General features: G+C 44.9%; 1 protein-coding gene across 2 annotated transcripts in view; it reads left to right on the top strand.

Annotated features, from left to right (window-relative positions):
* PLCE1 (phospholipase C epsilon 1) overlaps positions 1-23391 on the top strand; it is a 314859-nt gene that overhangs the window by 223075 nt on the left and 68393 nt on the right. The window contains exons 5-8 of one of the 2 annotated variants that reach the window (XM_060034444.1): positions 10323-10468; positions 16572-16830; positions 18947-19152; positions 22278-22953. In XM_060034444.1, the coding sequence (XP_059890427.1) occupies positions 10323-10468; positions 16572-16830; positions 18947-19152; positions 22278-22953 (1287 nt within the window). Of the gene's footprint in view, positions 1-10322; positions 10469-16571; positions 16855-18946; positions 19153-22277; positions 22954-23391 lie in introns of both variants that reach the window. The other variant, XM_060034443.1, reaches the window with a different exon arrangement.

Here is a 23391-nt window from a genome sequence, read left to right as displayed (position 1 = left end):
ACCAGGTTAACTCCTTGCTGGCACGTGCCGCTTCTTCACCCAGGCGGAGCCTGCCTCTCTGGACCCACGGATGGAGGGAGTGAGAGGGGGAGGGGTGGCGGTGCATCAGATCCTCTTCAGAGAGATAGCGGAAGCCCAGCAGATTGTGACTATAGGATGTCCTGAGGTCAGGAGACCTGGGGTCTAGCGCCGGCACTACCACTCACTAGCTAGTTGACCTTGGGCAAGTCACCTGACCTCTCTGGTTCTCTTGGGTTTCTTCATCTATAAAATAAGGAAAATGAGCTAAATAACCTTTAGGATCCTTGATATATTCGTTGGCACACTGTGTAGTAGAACCAGATGGCTCAAAGCCAGTCTGCTAGGCTCTTTCCTCAGGACTGCCTTGGCTATGAAATGATAATTGCCCACATGCCTTAATCTCCTCGTTTTGGATTTTAAGGAAAATCTTCTTTGTGTCTTGGTTTATAGAATTCCTACAATAATATATTGATTCTGAATTTATGACACCTGTTACAAAACCATATGCTGCCATTTCTGACTATTTCTACCTCCTGAAGTCCACTCACACCGTGCAGTTTCTAGAGATGGAGGAATGTGTTCTCAGGTTGAGCAGATGCAGGCCGAGGTCTCCAGAATTACCAGTGGAGACGAGCCTCTGGCTGCGTCGTCTCCAGGCTGTAGGAGCTCAGATAGACTGGTGCCAATATTCCAGGATTTTTCTAGATGCTAGTATTCCTTTGAAAAAATGTCATATGGTATAAAGAATATGGGAAACTCCGAATATTAGCCCCTTCTTGGAGACTTACCGTGCACATTAGCATATTTAAAGCTCTAAGAAATCCTGCCAGTGAAGAAATCTTAATTTATCCCAGCATCCCCCAAACCTGTATGGCCCCAGACACTTTCTTCACAAAATCCTGGTAGAACATGTCCCCAGAACACAGTTTGGGGCACATTACCACAAAATCTGGCTGACCTGTCTCTATCTGGGGCTTTGGAGCAGAAAGAGAAAACTACAGCTGCTGGAATATTTACTGAGCACCTACTGTATGCAGAATAACATGGGAACAACTCAAAATTGGCACAAGGGTCTGCCTGCCAAGACTTCGAAATCTAGAGCTGCAGACGGACAGGCACACATGAAGAAGCATGCCAGTCAGCGAACAGGACAAATGAAGTGTCAGGTACAGTGTGGAAGTGCTGGAGCCAGGCCCCTGGGCAGTCGTCTGCTTCCCAAAGTGAATTTCTGCACACTCAGCTGTCAGGCTCAAGATCGTTGCTTTGCGCCATCAGGGTAGTTACCATTCAACCAGTTACATGACCTCATCAAAGGACAGTCATTGTTTATTTTTATAGGTTAGGTGGTTGGGGAGGCACACCAAGTACTTTTATTTTGTGCTGGACATCCTAGAATTTTTGCCTTACATGTACAGCTCTGTTGGGTTTTATTTGGAATTGAGATCTATTCTTTCCCTAGAAAAGGTAACGTCCTTCTCATGAAGTAAGAAAGGTACTGAACTGGCCAGTGTCCCATGCTGTTGTTTAATTTCACTCTGAATCAAATGTAACTGCTGTCCAATGTACCTGATGTTTCCTGGACAAAGGGCCCTGGTTTCTCAGGGCAGCTGCCCCTTTAGAACCTATCTGTGACTCACTGCTATTTTCCAAGCACTTCCCCTCCTACCAAACCATATCCACAAGTCCTCAGACAGCCCTCGCCCACATCCTCCTTCCCCATCTCCTGTTTCCCACCCCTCCCTACCAACTCCGCTTAGACTTTCTTTTGATACTTTTTTTCTCAACTTTTTTCTTACCCCTTTTCTGCCTTCCTTCTACCTCTCCTTTCTGGCCTCTTTAAAAGAAGCAAAGGATCATTCTTTCTTAGAGTTTAATCCTTGGGAACTCCCTCTCTGCTAAACAGAACAGAGAAGCTGGCACTGTGATACGAAGGCCAACATTGTTTCCACAAACAAACATCTTTGAAGAAGGAGCTGCTTATTCTTTTTTTTCATTATCAATATTAGTTGACATTTATTGAGCATGTACTCTGCTCCAACCACTAGAGCACATTACATACATTTATTGTATCTTTTATTAGTTACCACACACCATCCCCCTTATGGCAGGACATTTTATGGGTGAGAAATTGAGTCTCGGGGAAGGTAAGAAACTTGCTCAAGGTCACAGAAATAGTGAAAAGCAGTGCCAAGCGGTGAACCTGCATTTCTTTGGCTTCAAATCCAGTGTTCTCCCTTCTCTCCCCCACCTCCCATTGAAACAGGGACGCTAAAGAGGCAGAATTCTGGTTTTCATCAGATTTATTCCCTAACAAGTTCATTCACAGAAGCTCACCCCTACACACATGTACTGCACAGACGGCAGATTTAATTATCTTCTTCTTAGTGATCCATTATATCTACCAGGGTCCAACCGGGCAGGATGTCATTGATCTTGGTGGGATGCCAATATCCTTTGTTTCTTCACACAGACTTGTCTTCAGGGGAACATAGGCCAACACATGCAAACGATTTTATTCCCCTCCCTTCTCTCCTTCCTGCTTGATCATTGGTATCGGTTTAACTGTTGGTCTCCTGTTACCTGCTCACCATCCGCATTGCGATTGGCAAACATTTGCCGTTGGGCCCTGCAAGTGAAATAGTGACTTGTTGGGCTCAGTTTTCCTTTCCTGTGACAGGTGTCCACCTGCCCTGGGACCCAGAGTGATTCACAGCAGGTCTCAGAACCTCCAGACCTGTTCGGTGGCCCTGGAAGACAACCTTCTCTCTCTCCCTTTTCCAAGCAGTGTGGCCTGCAGCCAGTGAGTTCCCCATCGGGGGACTTAAGTAACCTGGGAGGCCATTTCCTGAACATCACTCAGGGCACCTCAGAATGGTCCCAGCTCATTCCAGAGCAGACGAGAAAGCCATCACTACCCTAACTCTCTGATGCCCAGTGCTCTCAGGGAAAATGGAATCTTCCAGTCATGGGCCCAAATGCCCACAGGCCTTCTATGCCATGGCTCCCAGAGTATCCTTTCCCAGCACAAGCCTCTGAGCCTCCTGGGTGAAGGACAAGCAGACAAGTGATTATAGGGTGGGGTTGCAGCCTCCAGATGCCCTGGGCACTCAGGCCCTTGGACACTTCTGAGAAGGGCAGCACTGACAGGGAGTGGGCTGCTGTGCTTTGTGTGGGACTCAAAGTAAGAAGTTACTGAGGACCCACCACTCATGCTGGACCCTGTGCTGGGAAATAAATGAGTAAAACAATGCCTGCCTTCAAGGAGCTCAAATTCCAGGGATAGAGGACAGGGGGAAAGTGGTCACAGTGCAGTGATAAAGTAATTTTGATTAAACATATGAGGATTCAAGAAAGGCTTCCTGGAGGAGGTGACATCTGGGCTGTTTGGCAGTCAGTTGGATGAGGGAATGGAAGGTGAAGGAAGAGTCAAGGACTGGGATCAGGGTGTGCTTGAGGTGGCCTTGGGCCCTCCAGGTGGAAAGGTCCAGTTAATTTTTGGATATACAGGACAAGAGATAGATATTCAGAGACAGCAGCAGAGAGGTGGGTAAAACCAGGTAAGTGAAAGAAATCATCTAAGAAGAGGACGTAGCATAAGAAGAGATCCAAGAAGGGTCAAGGACAGAGCCCCAAGAAATACCAGCATTCAAGAACCAGCTTGTGCCTGCAGAGACAGTATTATGAGCCTGGGCTCTGGGCCTGGGCTGCCTAGGTTGGGATTCCTCCCTCCACAACTTACTAGCTGTGTGACACTGGGAAAGTGACTAAACCTCTCTGTTTCCATTTCATCTATTAAATGGGATGATAATGACATACATTTCATTAGGTTGTTGTAGGATTAAATGAATACATGTTAAGTACTTAAGACAGTTTTTTTTAATGTAATATCTGCAAAGAAGACAGAGTATTTAAGTAGACTTTTTTTTTAAATTAAAAAGGAAAAAAGAATAGGCAGAGAATAAGAAATGGTACAAAATGTAGTAGGATTGGAATGTCAGACAGATGAGTGGCGGGCAACAGTGAAAATTAATGCTGGAGGTGTAAATTTAGATCATATGGTACCATGCTTGAAGGCCAAAAGAAGAGGTTTAGAGTTTGTTCTATAGACAACTGTGATGCAATTTGAGAGTATAATCCAAGATGTGTTTAGGGCTTCTCCAGAAACCACCTTCAGGTGCCTCCTTTTTTCCATCTGAGTCTCTCCTAAACACAGTCATGGTGGAACCATGCCAAGCAGGACCAGGAGTTCAAGAGACTCTTCTGCACTCACTTCACATCAAGGAGGATGCCTGAGCATGTGTAACTTGATGGCCACTGCATCCTTAGTACAAGACCCTGACATTAAGTCCTGGCCTCTGCTTCAAGGAGCTCACACTTGGGAGAGATTGGTTCAGAACAAGGTACTAGCAATACTCCTATGCATACATATATGTAAATATCTACATATGTATATGGGATTGAGCAATTTAAATAGAAAAAAGTGGTTAATTTATTCCTAATGAGGAGTCAGAGAAGCCTTCGGAGAAGAGGAAATATGAGTTATCCTTTTAGGACAGGCTGTGCTTGGGGCGCAAACCCTTCTCAGGGCAACCACAGATTCTTCCTGGTTCGGCCTTGGGCTACTTCCTTCCTTGTAGTTAGGAAGTGGAACTTGGAGACTCCTCTCTTCTGAATTTCTGTGCTCTGCTTCCTGGAATTCAGCTTCTCTACAACTCAGGTAGCAATATTAATAGTAGTTGTAGAAGCAGCAGGTGGCCGCAGTAGTGAACATCTATTGAGCCCTTAACTACACACTGAGCATCACATTGAGGTCTTAGATACAACCTCCAGGTTCATCCTGAAAACAGTCTTTTCAGGTAAGTATTATTATTCCCCTTTTACTGAAAAGGGAATTGAGGCTCAGAGAGGGTAGGTCGCTTGCCTCAGGGACCTGTGCAGGGTAACAGTGGAACTGGGAGTTGAAGGCAGGTCCACTCAACTCCGGTGCCCACGCTCCCCACCAGCTATGCTATGCTATCTCCCGCTGGCTCCTCCTTCCACGTTCCAAACCGGTGACAGCCCCAGTCTCAAGAACAGTCACAGAGGTGGTGACTTATAGTATTGGACAGGTACTACAGAAGTGATGCTTCCCTGACTCGAGGTTCAGGGGCACAGAAAGGAACACCGAACCCCTGGGATAGCTCTCAACTTAAGTGTATACAAGAACACCAGGGAGTTATCTAAAACTGCAGATTCCTGGGCTGCAATCTTAGAGAGACTGGTTTCTAGGTCTGGATGCGGCCTTGTAATCTGCATTTGAATAAACACCCTACCACCACTGTGGAGATTTTGATGCCGGTGCTCCATGTTGTGAGGAGTACCGCCTGGGCAGGGGTATTGTGTGTGTGTGTGCACGTGCGCGTGCACACGCGTGTCAGTGTATTGCCTGCGCGTGCATGCCACATCCTCTAGTTCAAGGGTTGTTCTAGTAAAGCTCAGTGGAGGGCGGGTATAGATGTGCACTGCATACAACCCGCTTCAGAGGAGCTTTGTCTAGAGAGACTTTCATTGCCTTCTTCAGATTTCACCGTTTGAGGCTGGACTTAGCAGTGAGGGTGACCAGATACCTGTTACAAAGGATCATCTTTCTACGAAAACTTCTGCTCAGCATGTTCAAAAAAACTTCTTGGCAGGAAGTCATTTGTCCCCTTTTTCTGGACCTGGGAACAGCAGTAGGAAGTGTTCAGGCCTTTTCCCAAATGTAATATCTGACCATTTGAAGGCTGAGAATCCTTTCTGCCTACGGCCTCCTGGGACTCTGAGTGGCCTGCCTGCCGGTCGGGGGCACCGAGCATCCCCACACTGGGGATGTGGGAAAGATGGTCTCTGCCCTCGAGGACTTAAGGTCTTGGGGGGAGACAGAACAGACCCATGTGAAAGAGTCAGGCACACAAATATAACAAAGCTAAGCCAGATGTAAAGCCACACAGCTGTGAGAACCCAAGTGCAGACGTGACGCTGCACTCAAGGTCCGACATTCAGTGAAGGAGAAGCAGGAGGAAGTTGCACGTGGGGCGTCGGTGAGCCATCGGAAAGGCCTTCCCAGGGGAGCTCACGTGCGTTCATTCATAGACTCTCCTTAAGCACTTACAGTGGGCTCTGCTGCTGTGAGCACGGCAGCCCCAAAGTCAGCCTTTTAGGGAACACGGTGCTGACTGTCCAGGGAATCTGGGGCACCACGTGATGCACAGCACATGGACCCAGCCCAGGTGGGACATCAGGACAGGCCTCCTCAAGACAGCAAGGCTTTCATCAGATTCCTGAAGGCGGCCCTGCCCCTGACTTTGGGGGATTCAGCACGAGGTACAAAGGAAGGCCCGCCTGTGGCCTTCCCACCTCCTCTTTCCATCCTGGCTCGTATGCCTGTGTATCGTGTGGACACCTCAGGCCTCAGGTGTAAACTCCATCAATACACCACCCTCCCCACTTGGCCAGCCTTCAGGCCTAGAGTTATGATCTACCCTCAGGAGGACTGATCTAGAAAACAGGCCCTTGCCGGCCTGGAAGTGAGCTGTTTGAACAGGGGATTGGGAATCCTGGGTCTACAGGGGTGAGCGATCTGGAGGTGGGTGCACAGCCAGTGGGCAGACAGGTTCCCTCCTCCCCACAGACTTCTCACTCTGGGGGGGAGCACAGCTGGATGAGGGCCAACGTGGCCTCTGTAGCTCAGGGCATGGGCAGGGGGTCGGACTGCAGGTCTAAGCACAGTTCTGCCCAAAGGATGAGTCGACATTAGCTAAATCAAAGGTGGAGGGATGGGGCAGAGGGGGGCTTCCCACAGAAGGAACAACCAGTGCAAGATCCCTAGGGTAGGAAAAGCCTGGTTCACCTCCCTAAAAGCAGGAGTGTAGTAGAGAGAGCCGAGGTGAGACTGGAGAACAGACAGGGGCCTCAAGGGCCAAGATAAGGATTTGGCTTTACAAAGGACACAGGCAAGACATGGTGGGCCAGGGAAAGGTCATTTTGAATGGAACGAGAACATTCCTCCCAAACGAAGCTTGTGTGATACCAGTAAGGCATTTGATGTGGGAAGAGGGGGCAAGCTCTTCACTTTGGCTGGGCCTCAGAGTACTGAGAAAGGCCTGAGAAGGAAAGAAAAAAAACAATTGTGGAGGACTTGTAGGCATGTAGGAAGGGGTCAGGGTCATCAGGGTAAGCACAGAGCCTCTGGGAGGAATGCTTAAAGAATTAGGCTGGGAGCCAGATTCTTTCTTTATGCTGTGCTGACCATTGAAATAAGGCAAAATAATCTATCACATTTAACACCTTTCTGCCCTAGGACTGCTCCCTATGTTTGAGTCATAGTACTGTACATGTATGCGATCTTTGTGTTTTTCTGTGTGATTTCAGTGTCCTGAAATTCTTTCTGGATTGGCAACACATCCCCTTGTCCACTTAGTAAATATGACCATGTTTATGCTTTGGGCTACATTTTACAGTCATCACTGAATGCTCGTTTCCTTTTCGTGTCATTTATTTTTTATAATTGTGCTGACACTCTCGTTACTTAATGCCTATGGAATTATGAATACATTAGGCCATGATAAGAATTGTCCCTGAAGTCTGTAAGCAGATGTTGGGGTGTGTGTGTGTGTGTGTTTGTGTGTTTGTAATAACAGTGCTTACATAATCTCAATAACCAAGCCCTGGGGACTCACACTCAGAGACAGAACAGTTGGCTTAAATTAGGTTTCCATGTGAAATACGGTATCACTATTTTTTTCCTAGCCTTGTGGGAAAGTATATGGAAAATGATTTGACTGATAGGAAATAAATCTGGATGTGTGATCAGGACTGAGGCACAAACCACTTGGTGGTCTGTGTCTGCTCTGTGAAGCAGGCCTCTCCAAGGGAAGATATGTTAACCCTTTCAGGTCATTGCACTAATAAGTCACTGTATGGGACCAAAATAGCCTGAAAGTACAGAGACTTTGCAAAGACACTGATTTGCCATCAATTTCAACATGAAAGGAGCTAAAGCCATAGAAAAAATATAGCCAGAGGCCTCAAGAACTAATGCATTGGGTGTCTTTGAAGAACTAATGCATCGGGTGTCTTTGAAGATCTATTTTAACTTTTCAGGGTTTCATTTGTATTTTAAGGAGATGGATTTGGATTTCCAGCTCAGAGTCAATGATGTTATGATTCTGAGTGTTTTCTGATGATTTCTTAGAGCAGGATAGGGCTTATCAAAACTAATCACACCAAAGGAAGAATTGGTTAGAAGCATTAATGACACTCAGTCTTTACTGGCAAAATAATGTCTTGGTCTAGAGAGCCAGAGTTTCACCAGCCTGGTGACTTTTACCTGGGTAACCAGGTGAAGGGAAAGAGCTTGGAGACAGTGAGCCAGGGATTGCTCACGGCTGCAGGAGAGGGGCTGGTTTGGGGAATCCCAAAGGGCTCCTGTGTGCTCAAAGCAGTCCCAGGAGATCAAACGAATGGTTATCTTCTTCCAAGAGGCTCTTAATTCCTTGCAGCATGATCTGGACTACGGCTTGTCCTAGGGGTCTGATTCCAGATCTGTCCTCCTGATGTTTCACAAGAGTTCAGCCAAGTCCAGAGCAGGTAGAGGTCGGTGGTGCCTGCTTAGAGCCCACTGGGCTCGTGCTGGTCTCAGGGGTGGCAGGTGGCCCATCACATTTTGCTTCAGCAAATTTCAGAAGGGAAGAGACCGATTGTTACTGCAGCGCTCCTGGCTGCTACCAGATTATAACCCTGTTTTAGCACTGAAACTCTCTGTTGCTATTTCCCTATTTGTTTTTGTGTAGGGAGAGGAAAGACATGTTCAGCATCAATCTCTTCTGTTCTGCTTTTTTCATTTTTTTAATCATTTTTTGGTACTCTTCTCAGTACCTTCTCCTTTGATTCCATCTCTGTCTTCAAATGTGCATCTCTTATTGAGTGCTTAGAAGGACCTACCAGTGCCAAGTTTACAAAAACTAGCTCCCTTCATCAGCTGAAAGAGCACCAGCCTGGGAGTCCTAGCTTTGACATCAAGAATTGTGACCTTGGCAAATCATTTCTCCCATGAGCCTTGGATTCTTGATCTGGAAGCATGGGGTTGGACTGCCCTCTGCGGTTGCTGCCAGCACTAAATGCCACTCATTCCTCTCATTTTATTTGGAGGGAGGGAGTCAGGGAAGTGGTTGCCTTAGACCTTGAACTCTTTTTTCCCTGTAGGCTTCTCTGTTCAGGCTTCACTCTCGCTCAAGCCAGGGAAATGAGTTGCTCCCCAGGTTTCAGCACTGTTGCTAAACCAAGTACAACTAATGGGCCATGTGGGGTCAAGACCAAGGCTTTGATCTATTAACAACTGAACTTATCAGCCCAGACCTTAGCCAGGATGGAGAAAGTAACGTAAGTGAACACTAGTGTTCCAAGCACCAAAGTACAAGTAGCAGCAAAATAATCTTAGCAATTAATCAAAGGATTTTGAGGCTGCATACCATAAAGGGGGGACTTTAGTAGTAGATTATTATTAAATATTATACTCCAGTCTGTGTAGTAGAAAAGACAAATCACACTAGACTAAATTTAAGCCTAGAGCAGGAGAACAGTATATACATTAGGCATTTAGTGAGTGGTTAATAGGGACACCTCTGGGCCACACACCTCGGTTCAAATTCAGGCTTTGCCACCTATTGGTTGAGGACCTTGAGCAAGTCTCTTAGGCCCTCTGTCCTTCATTCGTCATCTGTAAAATGAACATAGTTATAGTTCCTGACTCTTAGGATTGTTGTGAGAGATACATGAGTTAACATATATGAAGTGCTATATTGGTTCTATTTTTTAGTCATTTGAGGAGCATAATAGATAATGTTTTTGTGAAAGACAGTTCAAAAAACTTTTTTTGCATTTTTTCATTTAATATTACGCATTTTATTAATTGACAAATGGACTTTCATTTATGGGCTAAGTGCATTGATTGCATTTATTCTTGCTCTTTTGGTCAAATACATTTAAATCATAGTTATCCTTAGGCCTTGTTTTCTTATGGTCTCATGGAATTTTATAGCTGAAAAGAGATTGTATAAATTACCTTTCAGCCTCATTTTAAAGATGAAGCTGAAGAATACAGAGAGGTTAATTCCATTGCAAAGCAGTGATGGAGCTAGAGCTTCAATTCAGTCTCTTGCCTGGGTCCTTCATTTCCTCATACTAAACTGACTTTTAAAAAAAAAAACATTTTTCTTATGGAAAAGTATGTATCAAGCTTCCAGCGCATGGTTTCAGTGGACGCCCCTCTCTGCATTCTGCAGGTGAGCTCCTGGGTGACATGGCTGATCCTCACGGCGGGCTCCATGGAGGAGAAGCGGGAAGTCTTCTCGTATTTGGTGCACGTGGCCAAATGCTGCTGGAACATGGGCAACTACAATGCCGTGATGGAGTTCTTGGCCGGCCTCAGGTATGGGCGTTGGGGAATATGGTTTTCTGGGGGGTTTCCTCTTACCAGCTGCGTGGCACTGAATTAATTGTCTGGGTAACCATATTTACCCAAACCAGACAATTAGTCGTGATTATTTGGGGGAAATAACCTCTGCTAGCACCACAATCCGTGTCCCTCAAAGAGGCTGCAGAATTCAGAAGTCACGATCCTAATTCACTGGGTCTGCTCTGATCCCCTGCTCTTGGCCAAGCTAAGTATCTGATTGCATAACCCCATCAACCCCATCACTGACCTGTTTCTTCCCCTGCCTGCCCTGTAAGCCCCACTGTTACCTATCTCTTCCCAGCTCTGCCTTACAAATTACCCCAGCACTATAAGCTCCCAACTACTGACTGCCCTTAAAAATAACAGTGGTCACCACTGATAATAAGCATTGAATAATGTTAGCTCTCATTTTTATTGAACACTTACTATGTGTCAAGCAGTGGACTAAGCATGTTCTATGCATTAAATCTTTTAATTCTCAGAACAGTTTTTGAGGTAGATACTATTATTATTCCCACACCATACAAAAGAAGAAACTTCTAACTAAGGTAAGAAGAAATTAAGTCATTCACCCAAGGTCACCTGGCATGGCTGGGATGTGACTGCAGGCCACCTTGAGTTCAGAGTCCGTGCCCTTAACCTCTGTGATATCCTGCTCTTACGCCTTCTCCATCAAGCTAATAAGAAGATCACCGTTCTGCCAATAAAGCCTCCTGCCTTGTTCCGTTTCAGCTTCGGTTACCTTGCACGAAGTAGCTGCTTCTCACTCTTGCAGGTGCAAGTGTGGTGTGAAGGAGACGAGTATGAATGGTCGAATGAGAATAGCAGAGAATCAAATCCTGGCTCCCCGCCCCGAATAGCTGTGTGATCTGGGCAAGTTACTTGACTTCACTGAGCCTCAGTTTCTTCATCTGTAAATGGGGACAATAATGAAAAGCACCTACCCCTTTACATAGGATTTAATGTGATAATGTAAAGTGTTCAGTATGTGTATCTGGCATGTAGTAAGGCTCCAGAAAGAGGACCTGTGATTGCTGTTGTTGTTGTCTGAGATTCACCTTCCCATTGAGGGTTCTATAAATCTATAGATAGATCTATAAATAGATCTTGCGTCATAACACTTCGAGGTTTTTCTTTGATTCTCCAGGCCCTACATAGGGATTCAGGGTTGGGGGTGGAGGGGAAAATTCTGAGTTGGAAATTTTTCTGTCCTTTTGAACTTTCTCAACTAAGAATAAACTCAAATGATCATGTCATTGGCATTTAAAATGGTCACACAAATGCACCAAGCATAGCTCGAAAGGAGGAAAAATACTGGGAGAATAGGAGGCTTTATTCAGATGACTCGGTTCTCTTTGTGATAAATTTTCTACAAAGAATTTGTGTTACTTTTCTTAAAAAAAAAGAATGATCATATTATGATAAAATAGTTCTATTTTAATGGTGCTTATCCTCTGTATTTGACTGGCAAACTGGGGCAGGCCGTTGTCTGGGGACTTCACGTCTTCTCTTCGGGATGTCACTGTCCTCACAGCTTGGCAGCTGTCTCCCTCCGCAGTGAATGATCCAAAAGAACAAGGCTGCAGTACCTTTTGTGTCCCGGCCTCGGGAGTAATACACTGTCACTTCTGCCATATTGGACTGGTCACATAGGACCAGCACTGATTCATTATGTGTGGGGACCACACCGCAGGAGGACGCGTGGATCTTTGGAGGCTGGCTGCCACATACCATGTACTAGAGCAGGGGTCTCCAACCGATAGTGGTCCATGGCCTGTTAGGAACTGGACCGCACAGCAGGAGGCGAGCGAGAGAAGCTTCATCTGTATTTACAGCTGCTCCCCATCGCTCGCATTACCACCTGAGCTCCACCTCCTGTGAGATCAGTGGCGGCATTAGATTCTCATAGGAGCTCAAACCCTACTGTGAACTGCACATGCGAGGGATCTAGGTTGCGCACTCCTTATGCGAATCTAATGCCTGATGATTTGAGGTGGAGCTGAGACAGTGACGCTAGTGCTGGGGAGCGGCTACAAATACAGATTATCATTAGCAAAGAGGTTTGACTACACAGAGACTATAATAAGTCAATTGCTTGCAGACTCTTAGCAAAACCCCCTCAGTGAGTGGCAAGTGACAGTTAAGCTGCATCTTATGGAGTAGACTGAACATAAGCCACATAATTCAGGTGTCACTGTCTCCCATCACCCCCAGATGGGACCATCTAGTTGCAGGAAAACAGGCTCCCACTGATTCTGCGTTATGGTGAGTTGTATAATTATTTCATTATATATTACAGTGTAATAATAATAGAAAAAAAGTGCAGAGTAAACGTAATGCGCGTGAATCATCCCGAAACCATCCCCCCCACCTCTGTTCCGTGGAAAAATTGTCTTCCACGAAACCAGTCTCTGGTGCCAAAAAAGTTGGGGACCACTCTATTAGAGACTTTCTTGATACAAGAATGGCCTCAGAATGACCCGTGGAGGCCTTGGGTGAATGGGACTTTTAGACCCAACTTAGTTTGAATTCAAAATCCAAGAAGTCCATAGAGTCAGGTAACTCTTTCTTAGGTGAGCAATAACCCCAAACGAGCTAACCTCACCACTGATTCCTGGGCACCTCAGACCCACTGCTACCTAGTTTCATGCTCCTATATTTGGCTTAAAACTGAACTGATCTTTACAAATAGATGGGTAAAAGTACCAAGTTTAGTAGCTCTTCGGCTGGAACAATATATACAGGAGGTAATTTGCTAGCTGTCCTTATGATGGAATGATTGTGGAGGAAGAGCTCATGTGTGTATTTTCAGGTTTGAAAATATTTAGATTACAGGTAATTGAACTACACCAAGATAACTGAAAGTTTTTTATTTTTAAAACGATTAGATGAGAAGGGGACTCTTACTGTTAAGTGACTGCTTTTCTGTATACTTTATACATTTTGCTTCCTCAAACTAAATTCTCAGCTGTTTACAGGAAACAATTAGAAGTACAAAGATTTACATATAACAAGATTTACTCAATTTTAATGTCAATATAAAATAACCCAAGTGTCAACTACACTTCAGTTTTAAAATAATAAAATAAAATAACCCAAATGAACAACAATAGAAAAATGAGGGAAATAACATGATGCAGTCATACAATGGAATATTATTTAGCCACCAAAAATTACGTTTATAAAACATTTTTAATATCACTGGAAAACAAGTAACATAAAATACGTAAAACTACGTGGGAACAAAGCGGTCTATACTTAATAACCTCAGCAATATTTATATAAGAAAATTTATTAAATGTTTAGACCAGAGAGACACAAATACAGTAAGTACTGGAAGGAAATATACCTAATGTTGGCTGTGGGTGGAAGAACTACGGGTGGATTTTCTATATTTTTGGTATTTTCCAGGTCGTCTACGATGGGCATCTACTACCTTTATAATCATAAAAAGAAATAGAGGTTTTTTTAAAAGTGTCAATTCTCAATCTAACAAAAACTCATTTGATCTTTACTGAGGTTTGTCTTTTGCCCCCCAGAGTACTATGACGGCTCCATTACTCACGGAAAGAAGGATGATTAAATAATGAGAACCAAGTCTCATTCATGTATTCACTTCATTTATTTAAACCTCTACTCCGTGGCCCCAAAAGGACTCTCACCACCTTATAAGGAACTGGTTGTAGAACAAGCTGAACTTAGTGGGGTGAAATCAGGAGACAATTTTATTTTTCTGACCTCACTGTCTTTCAAACCTGCCAGTTGGCTCTCCTTCCCCTAACTCTGGGTCGTGTCTCTGGGGACGCTGTGTCTTTCCCCGTCACTTCTGTAGTTAATAAGCAGTCTCATTCACCTACGCCCATGAGCGTGAATGAACCTGAGAATCGTACGGCAATGCCACAAAAGCAGGTTGCCTGAGAGTTACCTACAGCGTGACACCGTTTGTATGAAGTTTAAAAATGCACAAACAGTTCTACAAACTGCTTAGCGATATCTGCGTGTGTTGGGAAAGTATCAGGAATTGTAAGGGAAGGAGAGCACTAAAGTCGCAGTTGTGGTCCCCTGTGGTCCCCTGTGGTGAGAGAGGGAGGAGGATATGCTCGTGGAGGAATCCACTGGGGCCTCAATCATATTATTAATGCTTTATTTTTTTAAACTGAGCGGTTGATGTGTGGGTGTTTGTCATGTTGTGCTTCTTTATGTCTTTTGGATATCTTAGATATTACATAATGATCTTTTAATCCAGTCTGATATAAATCAAAACTTCAACTTCTCATTTAAAGCTTCACTCTTTCCCCAATTTTGCAGCCCAACCAGTCTCAGAAAGCTGCGGGAGTGTGGGAAGATATGGTTTATCTTTTCTCTCCCTCTCCCTCCAACTCAGAGTCCCTGCAGAAGAAATGGGCAGGAGAGGAGAGGAGAAGGGTGGAGGGGTAAAGGGAGCCCGTGTTACTTGACTGGGGCAGCGGTGATCTGGCCTTGGAGCCCCCACTGAAAGCCATGAGGGGTGGTTTCAGGGTTACTTCCTAGTTACCTGCCTTAACTTCACCCACTGTCCCATAGCCACCTCCCTGCACCGTTACCTGGTAAGGGGCAATGCACCTCTGGCTGACTACTCAGTCCTCCCCGCTACAGTGTCTAGTTCTGGAAGTCCTACCCTCACAGACTCTTTCCACTAAGGTCACCTCACCGGCAGGCCTTTCAAGATAACTCAGGCCCCACTGACTCTCAGAGTCCATTCCTGACTCACAGAAACACCCAGCGCTTTGCCCGCCCAGAGTCTGCAAATGCGAGCCACGCCCGCTGGAACCTTCTCCCTCATGATGCCATCAGGCAGCTCAAGGCAGCCTCTCATCGTTAGACTTCCCCAAGCAAATCACACACCAGTCAGTCTCTGACCCACAAACTGCCGGGACACGGATCAGCCTCTCCATGGAGTTCCCTTGAAGCCCCTGCACTTGGGTGATTTCCTCCTTCTTGCATATGGTGCCCTGACAGCCCTCTCCAAAGGAGCGTTCCCTACGTGGCTGCTCAGACCCAGTTCCTCTGCTGATGGAGGGTGGGAGACCTCTGAGGGCAGAGCAGTTTGGGTCTCCTGGTGCCAACCCACTGCCTCTCTTTAGAAGGTGGGGTTCAATGTCAGCTGTTGTTCTCAGCAGCAATTTCAAAGTAGGAAAAATCTCATTTAACATCCTATTCTGCAAATAATACTTTAAGATAACGTCCCTCAAGACAGGCCAGTGACTTAATGTCAAAGCTGGATTCAGTAGAAGCAATTCAACAGAAGAGGTCAAAACAGGCTTCGTGGGTATCACTGCGGGACTGGCCTAATCCAATAACATTTAAAAGATCAAGAGGAGTGGATGGAACACATTTTCTGCGGGCGATCCTCCATAAATACCTGTAGAAACCATATTACCCAGGAAGTTTCCCTTTTGGGAAATCAGAAAAACTCAAACTTAAGTTCAGTGCCCACCTTCCGAAATTAACTCCTCCTGCACGTGTATGTTCGTTTTTTGGCTGCATTGGGTCTTTGTTGCTGCGCGCTGGCTTTCTCTAGTTGCGGCGAGCGGGGGCCACTCTTCGTTGAGGTGCACAGGCTTCTCATTGCAGTGGCTTCTCTGGTTGTGGAGCACGGACTTGCAGGCACGTGGGCATTAGTAGTTGCAGCACGCAGCCTCAGTAGATGCAGCACGCGGGCCCTAGAGCACGTGGGCTTCAGTAGTTGCAGCGCGTGGGCTCAGTAGTTGTGGCACACAGGCTTAGTTGCTCCGCGGCATGTGGGACCTTCCCGGACCAGGGATTGAACCCATGTCCCCAGCATTAGCAGGCAGATTCTTAACCACTGCACCACCAGGGAAGTCCCCACATGTATTTTTGTATGTATCTGTCCTATTTAATTTTGTGTTTCAATTTATTAAAGTAATAGTCACATCATTTGGGGAATCCTAAATAAATATTAAAACAGAAAGAAAGCATGAAATAAAATGAATTTTGTATGGAATTTAGGCTATTTCATGTAAATTATATTATTTCTCCTTCAGTCTAAAAACAAAATGTCATTGACTTGTAATAGGTCAAGAAAAGTTTTAAAAATGTGGCAGTTTATGGACCAGTCTGACCTGGAGACGATGAGAAGCCTGAAGGACGCCATGGCCCAGCATGAATCTTCCTGCGAGTACAGGAAGGTGGTGACTCGGGCGCTGCACATCCCCGGCTGTAAGGTGGTTCCGTTCTGCGGGGTGTTTCTGAAGGAGCTCTGTGAGGTGCTTGATGGAGCCTCTGGCCTCATGAAGCTTTGCCCGAGGTACAATTCCCAAGAAGAAACTCTAGAGGTGAGGCCTTTCAAAATCCTCATGGTGAGTCGTTGTTGCCGCCTGGCTTGTCCCTCACTAAAGCCAGAAGAGAGACCTTTCTGAGCCCAGGGTTATCAGTTGTCACTGTTGTGTTGGGTAATAGGTCCTTGAACGTTCCAGAGAAAAGAATGCCAACTAACGCTGCCGGGGCTTAATATTAAGTTAGCTTTAATGGGGCAGTGTGAAAGTACAAGTGCAAATGGGTATTGTTTCCTGATTTTTTTTTAAAGGTTGATGGGGTTTTCTTCTCTCTTATTGGGTGGGAATGTCTGGGTGCAGGGGATACGAGAAGTCAAGCGATAGTGGTAACTTTTCTGGATCAGTGGAAGAAAGACTGAAGGGAAGTCAATGCTGCCTTCCTTTCCTCCTTTGTGGGAATCTGGTACGTCTTCTAAGGATGAGCTCTGGGCTCCTGATCGCACTGCCTCCGTTCCCCCCAGCCCATTGCTTCTCATTCCTGACCCCCAGCATGGAGAAGACCACAGAGCTTGGACACGGAGCATTGGGCATTGGAGAGAAGGGCATTGAGAAATGGAAGAAGATATGGAAATCTCTTATATAGTGTTTAGAAACGATAGAAGGGACTAAAAGGGGGGAACTTTACAGAGAATTTTGAGGAGTCCCATACCTGGAAGTCCCACACCGAAATCTAGAGTCATTCTCACCATGGTGACAGCACCCACTGCTGACCTTACACACACACACTCTCACACTCACACACAGCCCTTCTCAGTGGCAGTGGGAAAACTTCCTAAAACTGCAGCCTCTTCCAGGTCACCTGGGAACAAAAGCATTGCCTGGTATCAGGGAGACTTAGAACCTCTGACAGGTGCCGGCAGCACTACTGGCTTGCATCTCCCTGGCTTATGAGGGAGGGATAAAGTGCAAGAAATGGAGGGGAAAGCTTAAAGCAAGCCCCCCAAAGCTGCACCCACACCGCCTCCCTCATGTCTCAGAAGGCAGGAACACCCTATCTCATGGCCTAGCTGCCCCTCTTGTTACCGACCAGGGTTCTTGGCCTTCCCCAGCCGATAGAAATTGACTAGAGGCCAGACAAGAAATTCAGGCAAGGCTTTATTGGGGCCCCTGCTGCAGCTCCCTGAGCGGGGCTGGGGAGAGCTTGTTCCTTATATGGGGTGAGGGTAGGCATGTGTCCAGGGGTCGGTCCAGATGGGTGGCTTAGGTGTTTTACCAACCCCTCTCGTGGTGCTGTGTGCATGGGGCATGCTCAGTACCCTGCTTTTGCTCCCCACTCTTCAAAAGTGGCAGTTGGGTTTTTTTGGTCTCTTTGTATCTTTTGGGTCTAGAATTTGCCCCAACTGTGCATGCATCCGGTTATTTTTAGTCCTGTACAGTTTCTTTGCATTTTGTTGCTGGAGGAGAGGTGTGTCCAGGTGCAAGCACTGCAGCACTGCAGCAAAGGGTCCCCGGTCCCAGCACTGCAGCAAAGGGTCCCCTGTCCCAGCACTGCAGCAAAGGGTCCCAGGTCCCATCACTGCAGCAAAGGGTCCCAGGTCCCAGCAAAGGGTCCTAGGTCCCAGCCTGTCTCACTCTGACTTCTGATGGGAGAAACTTCCTGATCACAAATACAGACAATAAGAGCTTATAAACCAGCAGGAAGCCTCTGTGTTATACCGTAAGATGTATGGGAAATAAATAAAGCAAAATGTCCCCCTTTCTGCATCATTTCCTTGGGCCCCAGTAATTTTATCCAGTTCCATAGAATAATACACTTTTGTCATGGTTTTTCTCAATTTCACTACAAGGATAAAATAACCCGTCCTTCCTCTGTAAAGTGGCTAATCTTCTCCCTAGGGAACCCTTGAAATAATATTGCTTTTTATGTTGTAAATTCAAAGTGGAGTGTTGATTCCTAGCGGGACTAATGTTGTCTTAGTGGAAACAAGAGTGACTTTTGGTATTTCATGCGGTGAAAGGAAAAAAATGTTTTTCCTGGAGGTTTTCTTTCCCCCAGTAAAATAGGCACAAATGCCATTATTTATGACTGTTACGATTTCGTTTCCCTAGCTAAGTAGGTTATTTAGATGTAGTATGTGAAGTTGCAATCACAAATCCTCAATATATTTTTCTGTAGTTTGTAGCCGATTATAGCGGACAAGATAATTTCTTACAACGAGTGGGACAGAATGGCTTAAAGAATTCAGAGAAGGAGTCCACCGTCAACAGCATCTTTCAGATCATCAGAAGCTGCAGTCGAAGTCTGGAGACAGAAGAGGAGGACAGCCCCAGTGAGGGGAGCAGCGCTAGGAAAAATTCCTTGAAGGATAAAGCCCGATGGCAGTAAGTTTTACATTTTAAAAATTGGGATGCTCGGGCTTCCCTGGTGGTGCAGTGGTTGAGAGTCCACCTGCTGGTGCAGGGGACACGGGTTCGTGCCCTGGTCCGGGAAGATCCCACATGCCGCGAAGCGGCTGGGCCGTGAGCCATGGCCGCTGAGCCTGTGTGTCTGGAGCCTGTGCTCCGCAGCGGGAGAGGCCACAGCAGTGAGAGGCCCGCGTACCGCAAAAAAAAAAAAGTGCATAAAAAAGAGTGGCTTTGCACCTAGCACCCAAATTTTGATTTCTAATAACATTTTTCAGTGAAAGAAAGCAAAGCTTCTTGGAGAAATGGCTGATTCTAGGACTGGGACAGGAAATACACAGGATGAGCCTGGAGCATCTTGTGCCAAAAACTAAAGAAGTGCTGAGAAAAAGAAAACAAAATAATGAGGTTATGTCAAAGAACTACAAGAGCCAACTGAAAGAGCTCCCGATTGCCAACTGGAACTATTTGAGCAACAAAATGAAGTAGTATTAGATTATAACCCAAAGTATTATATAAATATTCATGAGTCCATATACGTAAATGATAAATAAACAAACAAATAGGGGAGAAGAGACAAATCTCCCATGCAGAAGAATTCCAAATAACTTATGTATACACTCCACCCTCTACAAGGTAGAGCAGAATTCCTTAAGTGTGGGCTGCACGCAGTGAATTCCTTCCAAAGATTACAGTGTAGAAAGGAGTTCTTTTTTTTTTTAAAGTAACTTTGCAGTGGACATGACCAGCACTACCTCAGCCAGGTCGACATCAACAGAGTAAGTCGTGTTGATAGAACCCAGAGCCCCAGAATAATTATGAGAAAATTAGAAAATTATCAGGCAAATTCTAATTGATGGTCATTCTACAAAATGCCTGACCACTGCTCCTCAAAACTGTCGAGACCATCAAAAACAAGGAAAGTCTGAGAAACTGAGAAAGTCTGAGAAACATAAAGAAATATGATGGGTAAATGAAATACGGATTCCTGGATGGAATCCTGGAACAGAAAAGGCAAATGGGTAAAAAACTAAGGAAATCTAAACAGAGTATAGACTTTAATAAATAATAATGTATCACAGTATTTGTTCATGAATTGTGTCAAATATACCACCCTTAATGTAAGATGTTAATAATAGGGAAAACTGGATGTGGGGTACACTGTCTTTGCAATTTCTCTACAAATCTAAAACTATTCTAAAATTAAATTTTTTTTTAAAAAAAGCTAATGTTTTTGAATAGTTTCAAGTGAATGCATGTGTAACTACCACCCAGAGTGAAAACATTGTCAGCACCCACAAACCCCTTGTTTCCCTTCTCAGTTATGTCACCACCTCTCTCCCTAAAGAAAAGTTCACTGCTGTGATTGTATGATAGTACATCCTGCTTTTCTTTATAATTTTACCACTATTGTGTCTCTCTAATATAATCAATATAGTATAGTTTTCCCTGGTTTTGAAATTTATATTAATGTAATCATACAGTATATATGCCTGTATGTCTTGCTTAAGATTTGTCCATGTTGTTGCAGGCAGCCAACCATTGCATGTTCATTTTCATTGCTGTGCAGGATTGTGTTGTATGAATTACTTCAAATTTTATTTATACATTTTATTGTTGCTGGTCATTTGGGTTGTTTCCAGTGTTTCCAGTGTGGGTGATTTGAAAAGGATATTCTGACCATCAGGTTTGTGAGATCCCTTGTGGATTTCTTTTCTTTCTTAAGAATATCTATTTATGTGGGGCAAGGAAGAAGAAGCTCTTGCTGTTTGAAAACAGTAGTGGGATCTTGCTCGGGGACCAGGATCTAGCCTGAGAGTCCGAGAAGCCCAGGGCTGCTGTTTGCCTTGCCAAGAGGCAGTCGGCTGCCCAACTGCCTCAAGATGATGGGAACATTCCTTCCCAGGGATGTATGGACCCAACTCCTTCTCAATTTTATCCACCACTTTGCTAGCGATATCTATGGATCAAACAGCAGAAAGCTTGATCTTAGTAACAATTCCTCATGCTTCGAAGAGAATGAGTCTCTCTTAGGCATGTTCCTACCAAGTGGCCAAATAGAAAGGAGGCAATAAAGACTCCCTTGCCTTCCCCCTAAGATCCTTCTGGCCCTGGTAATCCAGGTTCCTGACTCAGGGAAGGCAACGTGCTAAACTGTCCAAGCAGACAAGTCCTTTATGTGCACATGTGCACACACAGGCGCACACACACATACAGTGAAAATCTAAGGTTGAGTCAAGGAGGGCTGTTCTTGCTCATCTGGTACCATGACAGTATTTCCCAATGAGTGCCTTTGAACTAATTGTATTTTATTTTTAGCAGAGGCACTTCGCAGGCCCACTTATTAAGTCTTGTTTTGCCTGTTTTAGCCCCATTGTATTTTGTTATGATCAAGTAGAAGGCAACGCACCTAGTAATGAATAGCCCAGGCTAAAGGGTCAGACAGACCAGAATCCTGCCTTGGGTAGGTCTCTTCTGAGTTGGGTAACCTGGAGCAGTTACTCATCCCTTCTGAACCTCAGTTTCCCCATAGGTTAAAAAAAAAAATAAGAAAACTTACTTTGCAAGTAGGTCAAATAAAGTGCAAAAATATATGTATTTAACACAGTTCCTGACACAAAAGGAAAAACTAATAAATAATGAAGATTATCGTTGTTTACATTAATAATGCAATAGCTGGGGACTTTCCTGGCAGTCCAGTGGTTAAGACTTCGCCTTCCAATGCAGAGGGTGCGGGTTCAATCCCTGGTCAGGCAGCTAAGATCCCACATGACTTGCAGCCAAAAAACCAAAATATAAAACAGAAGAATAGTGTAACAAATTCAATAAAGACTTTAAAAATGGTCCACATCAAAAAAAATCTTTAAAAATGCAGTAACTGATCTAGTAGTTCCTTTCTTTAAGCCTTTGGTCAGACATATTGTTAAATATAAGGTTTTCAAATACAGCTAAAAAAATTACTCTGTGACTTTTAGCATTTTATATTTTCTATGTTAATTTGAATTCATAGTGGAATTAAAAATGGTGTCCGGTGTCAGTGAAAGCTTTTTGTTGTTCTCACTTCTGATTATAAGACAGACCAAATTTGTATCCCTTTCTATCAGGTTTATAATTGGAGATTTGTTGGATTCTGAAAATGACATCTTTGAGGAGCCCCAAGAATGCGACCCTCATGGAACAGAAGAGCCACAGAAGGCCTTTGACCATGGGACAGAGCTCATCCCGTGGTACGTGCTGTCCATCCAAGCTGATGTGCACCAGTTCCTGCTGCAGGGGGCCACGGTCATCCACTATGACCAGGACATGCACCTCTCTGCCCGCTGCTTCCTCCAGCTTCAGCCTGACAATAGCACCTTGACCTGGACAAAGCCCACCACTGCTTCCCCAGCCAGTGCTAAAGCAAAACTTGGTGTGCTTAGTAACACATCCGAGCCTGGCAAATTCCCATTACTGGGCAATGCTGGATTAAGTGGCCTGGCAGAGGGGGTCTTGGATATGTTTTCAGCAAAGGCTGTGTACATGGGACACCCTAGCATTGATATACACACTGTGTGTGTCCAGAACAAACTGAGTAACATGTCTCTCTCAGAGACTGGTGTGACACTGCTCTACGGGCTTCAGACCACGGACAATAGATTATTGCACTTCGTGGCACCCAAGCACACAGCTAAAATGCTCTTCAGTGGATTGTTGGAACTCACGAGAGCTGTGAGAAAGATGAGGAAGTTCCCTGACCAAAGACAGCAGTGGCTGCGGAAACAATACGTCAGCCTCTACCAGGTAAGGGGTACAGCCTTCCCTCTCTCCTCAGTGGTATAATTCTCCAGATATAATTGTTATAAAGACACACTGGACAACTAGACCACCAAGGTTCATTCTCCCAGCTCTGTCACTTCCTACCTGAGTGATGTGGAACAGCCTTTATTTAAGTCTCTGTGCCTCAGTTTCTCATCTATAAAGTGAGAATAATAATGATACCTATTCATAGGGTGACTGTGAGCTTTAACTGAGTTAATATGTGTAAAGCCATAATGTAAATTCATAGGTATAAAGAATAGTGTCTGGCTCATAGTAGGTCCTATTATTATTTTGTACGATAACAGTGACTGTGGTCATTGTACGTCTCACATCTGGAAAGAAACAAGTTAATATAAGCATTTTCACTTACTCAAAGTGAAAATGGAAAGCATTGTATATGAATGCTTTTATTATTAATTA

This window comes from Delphinus delphis, chromosome 16, assembly GCF_949987515.2.
Source record: "Delphinus delphis chromosome 16, mDelDel1.2, whole genome shotgun sequence".
NCBI lineage: Eukaryota > Metazoa > Chordata > Mammalia > Artiodactyla > Delphinidae > Delphinus > Delphinus delphis.
The sequence above is the reverse complement of the archived record's forward strand: the minus strand, read 5'-3'. Positions and strand labels throughout refer to the sequence as shown.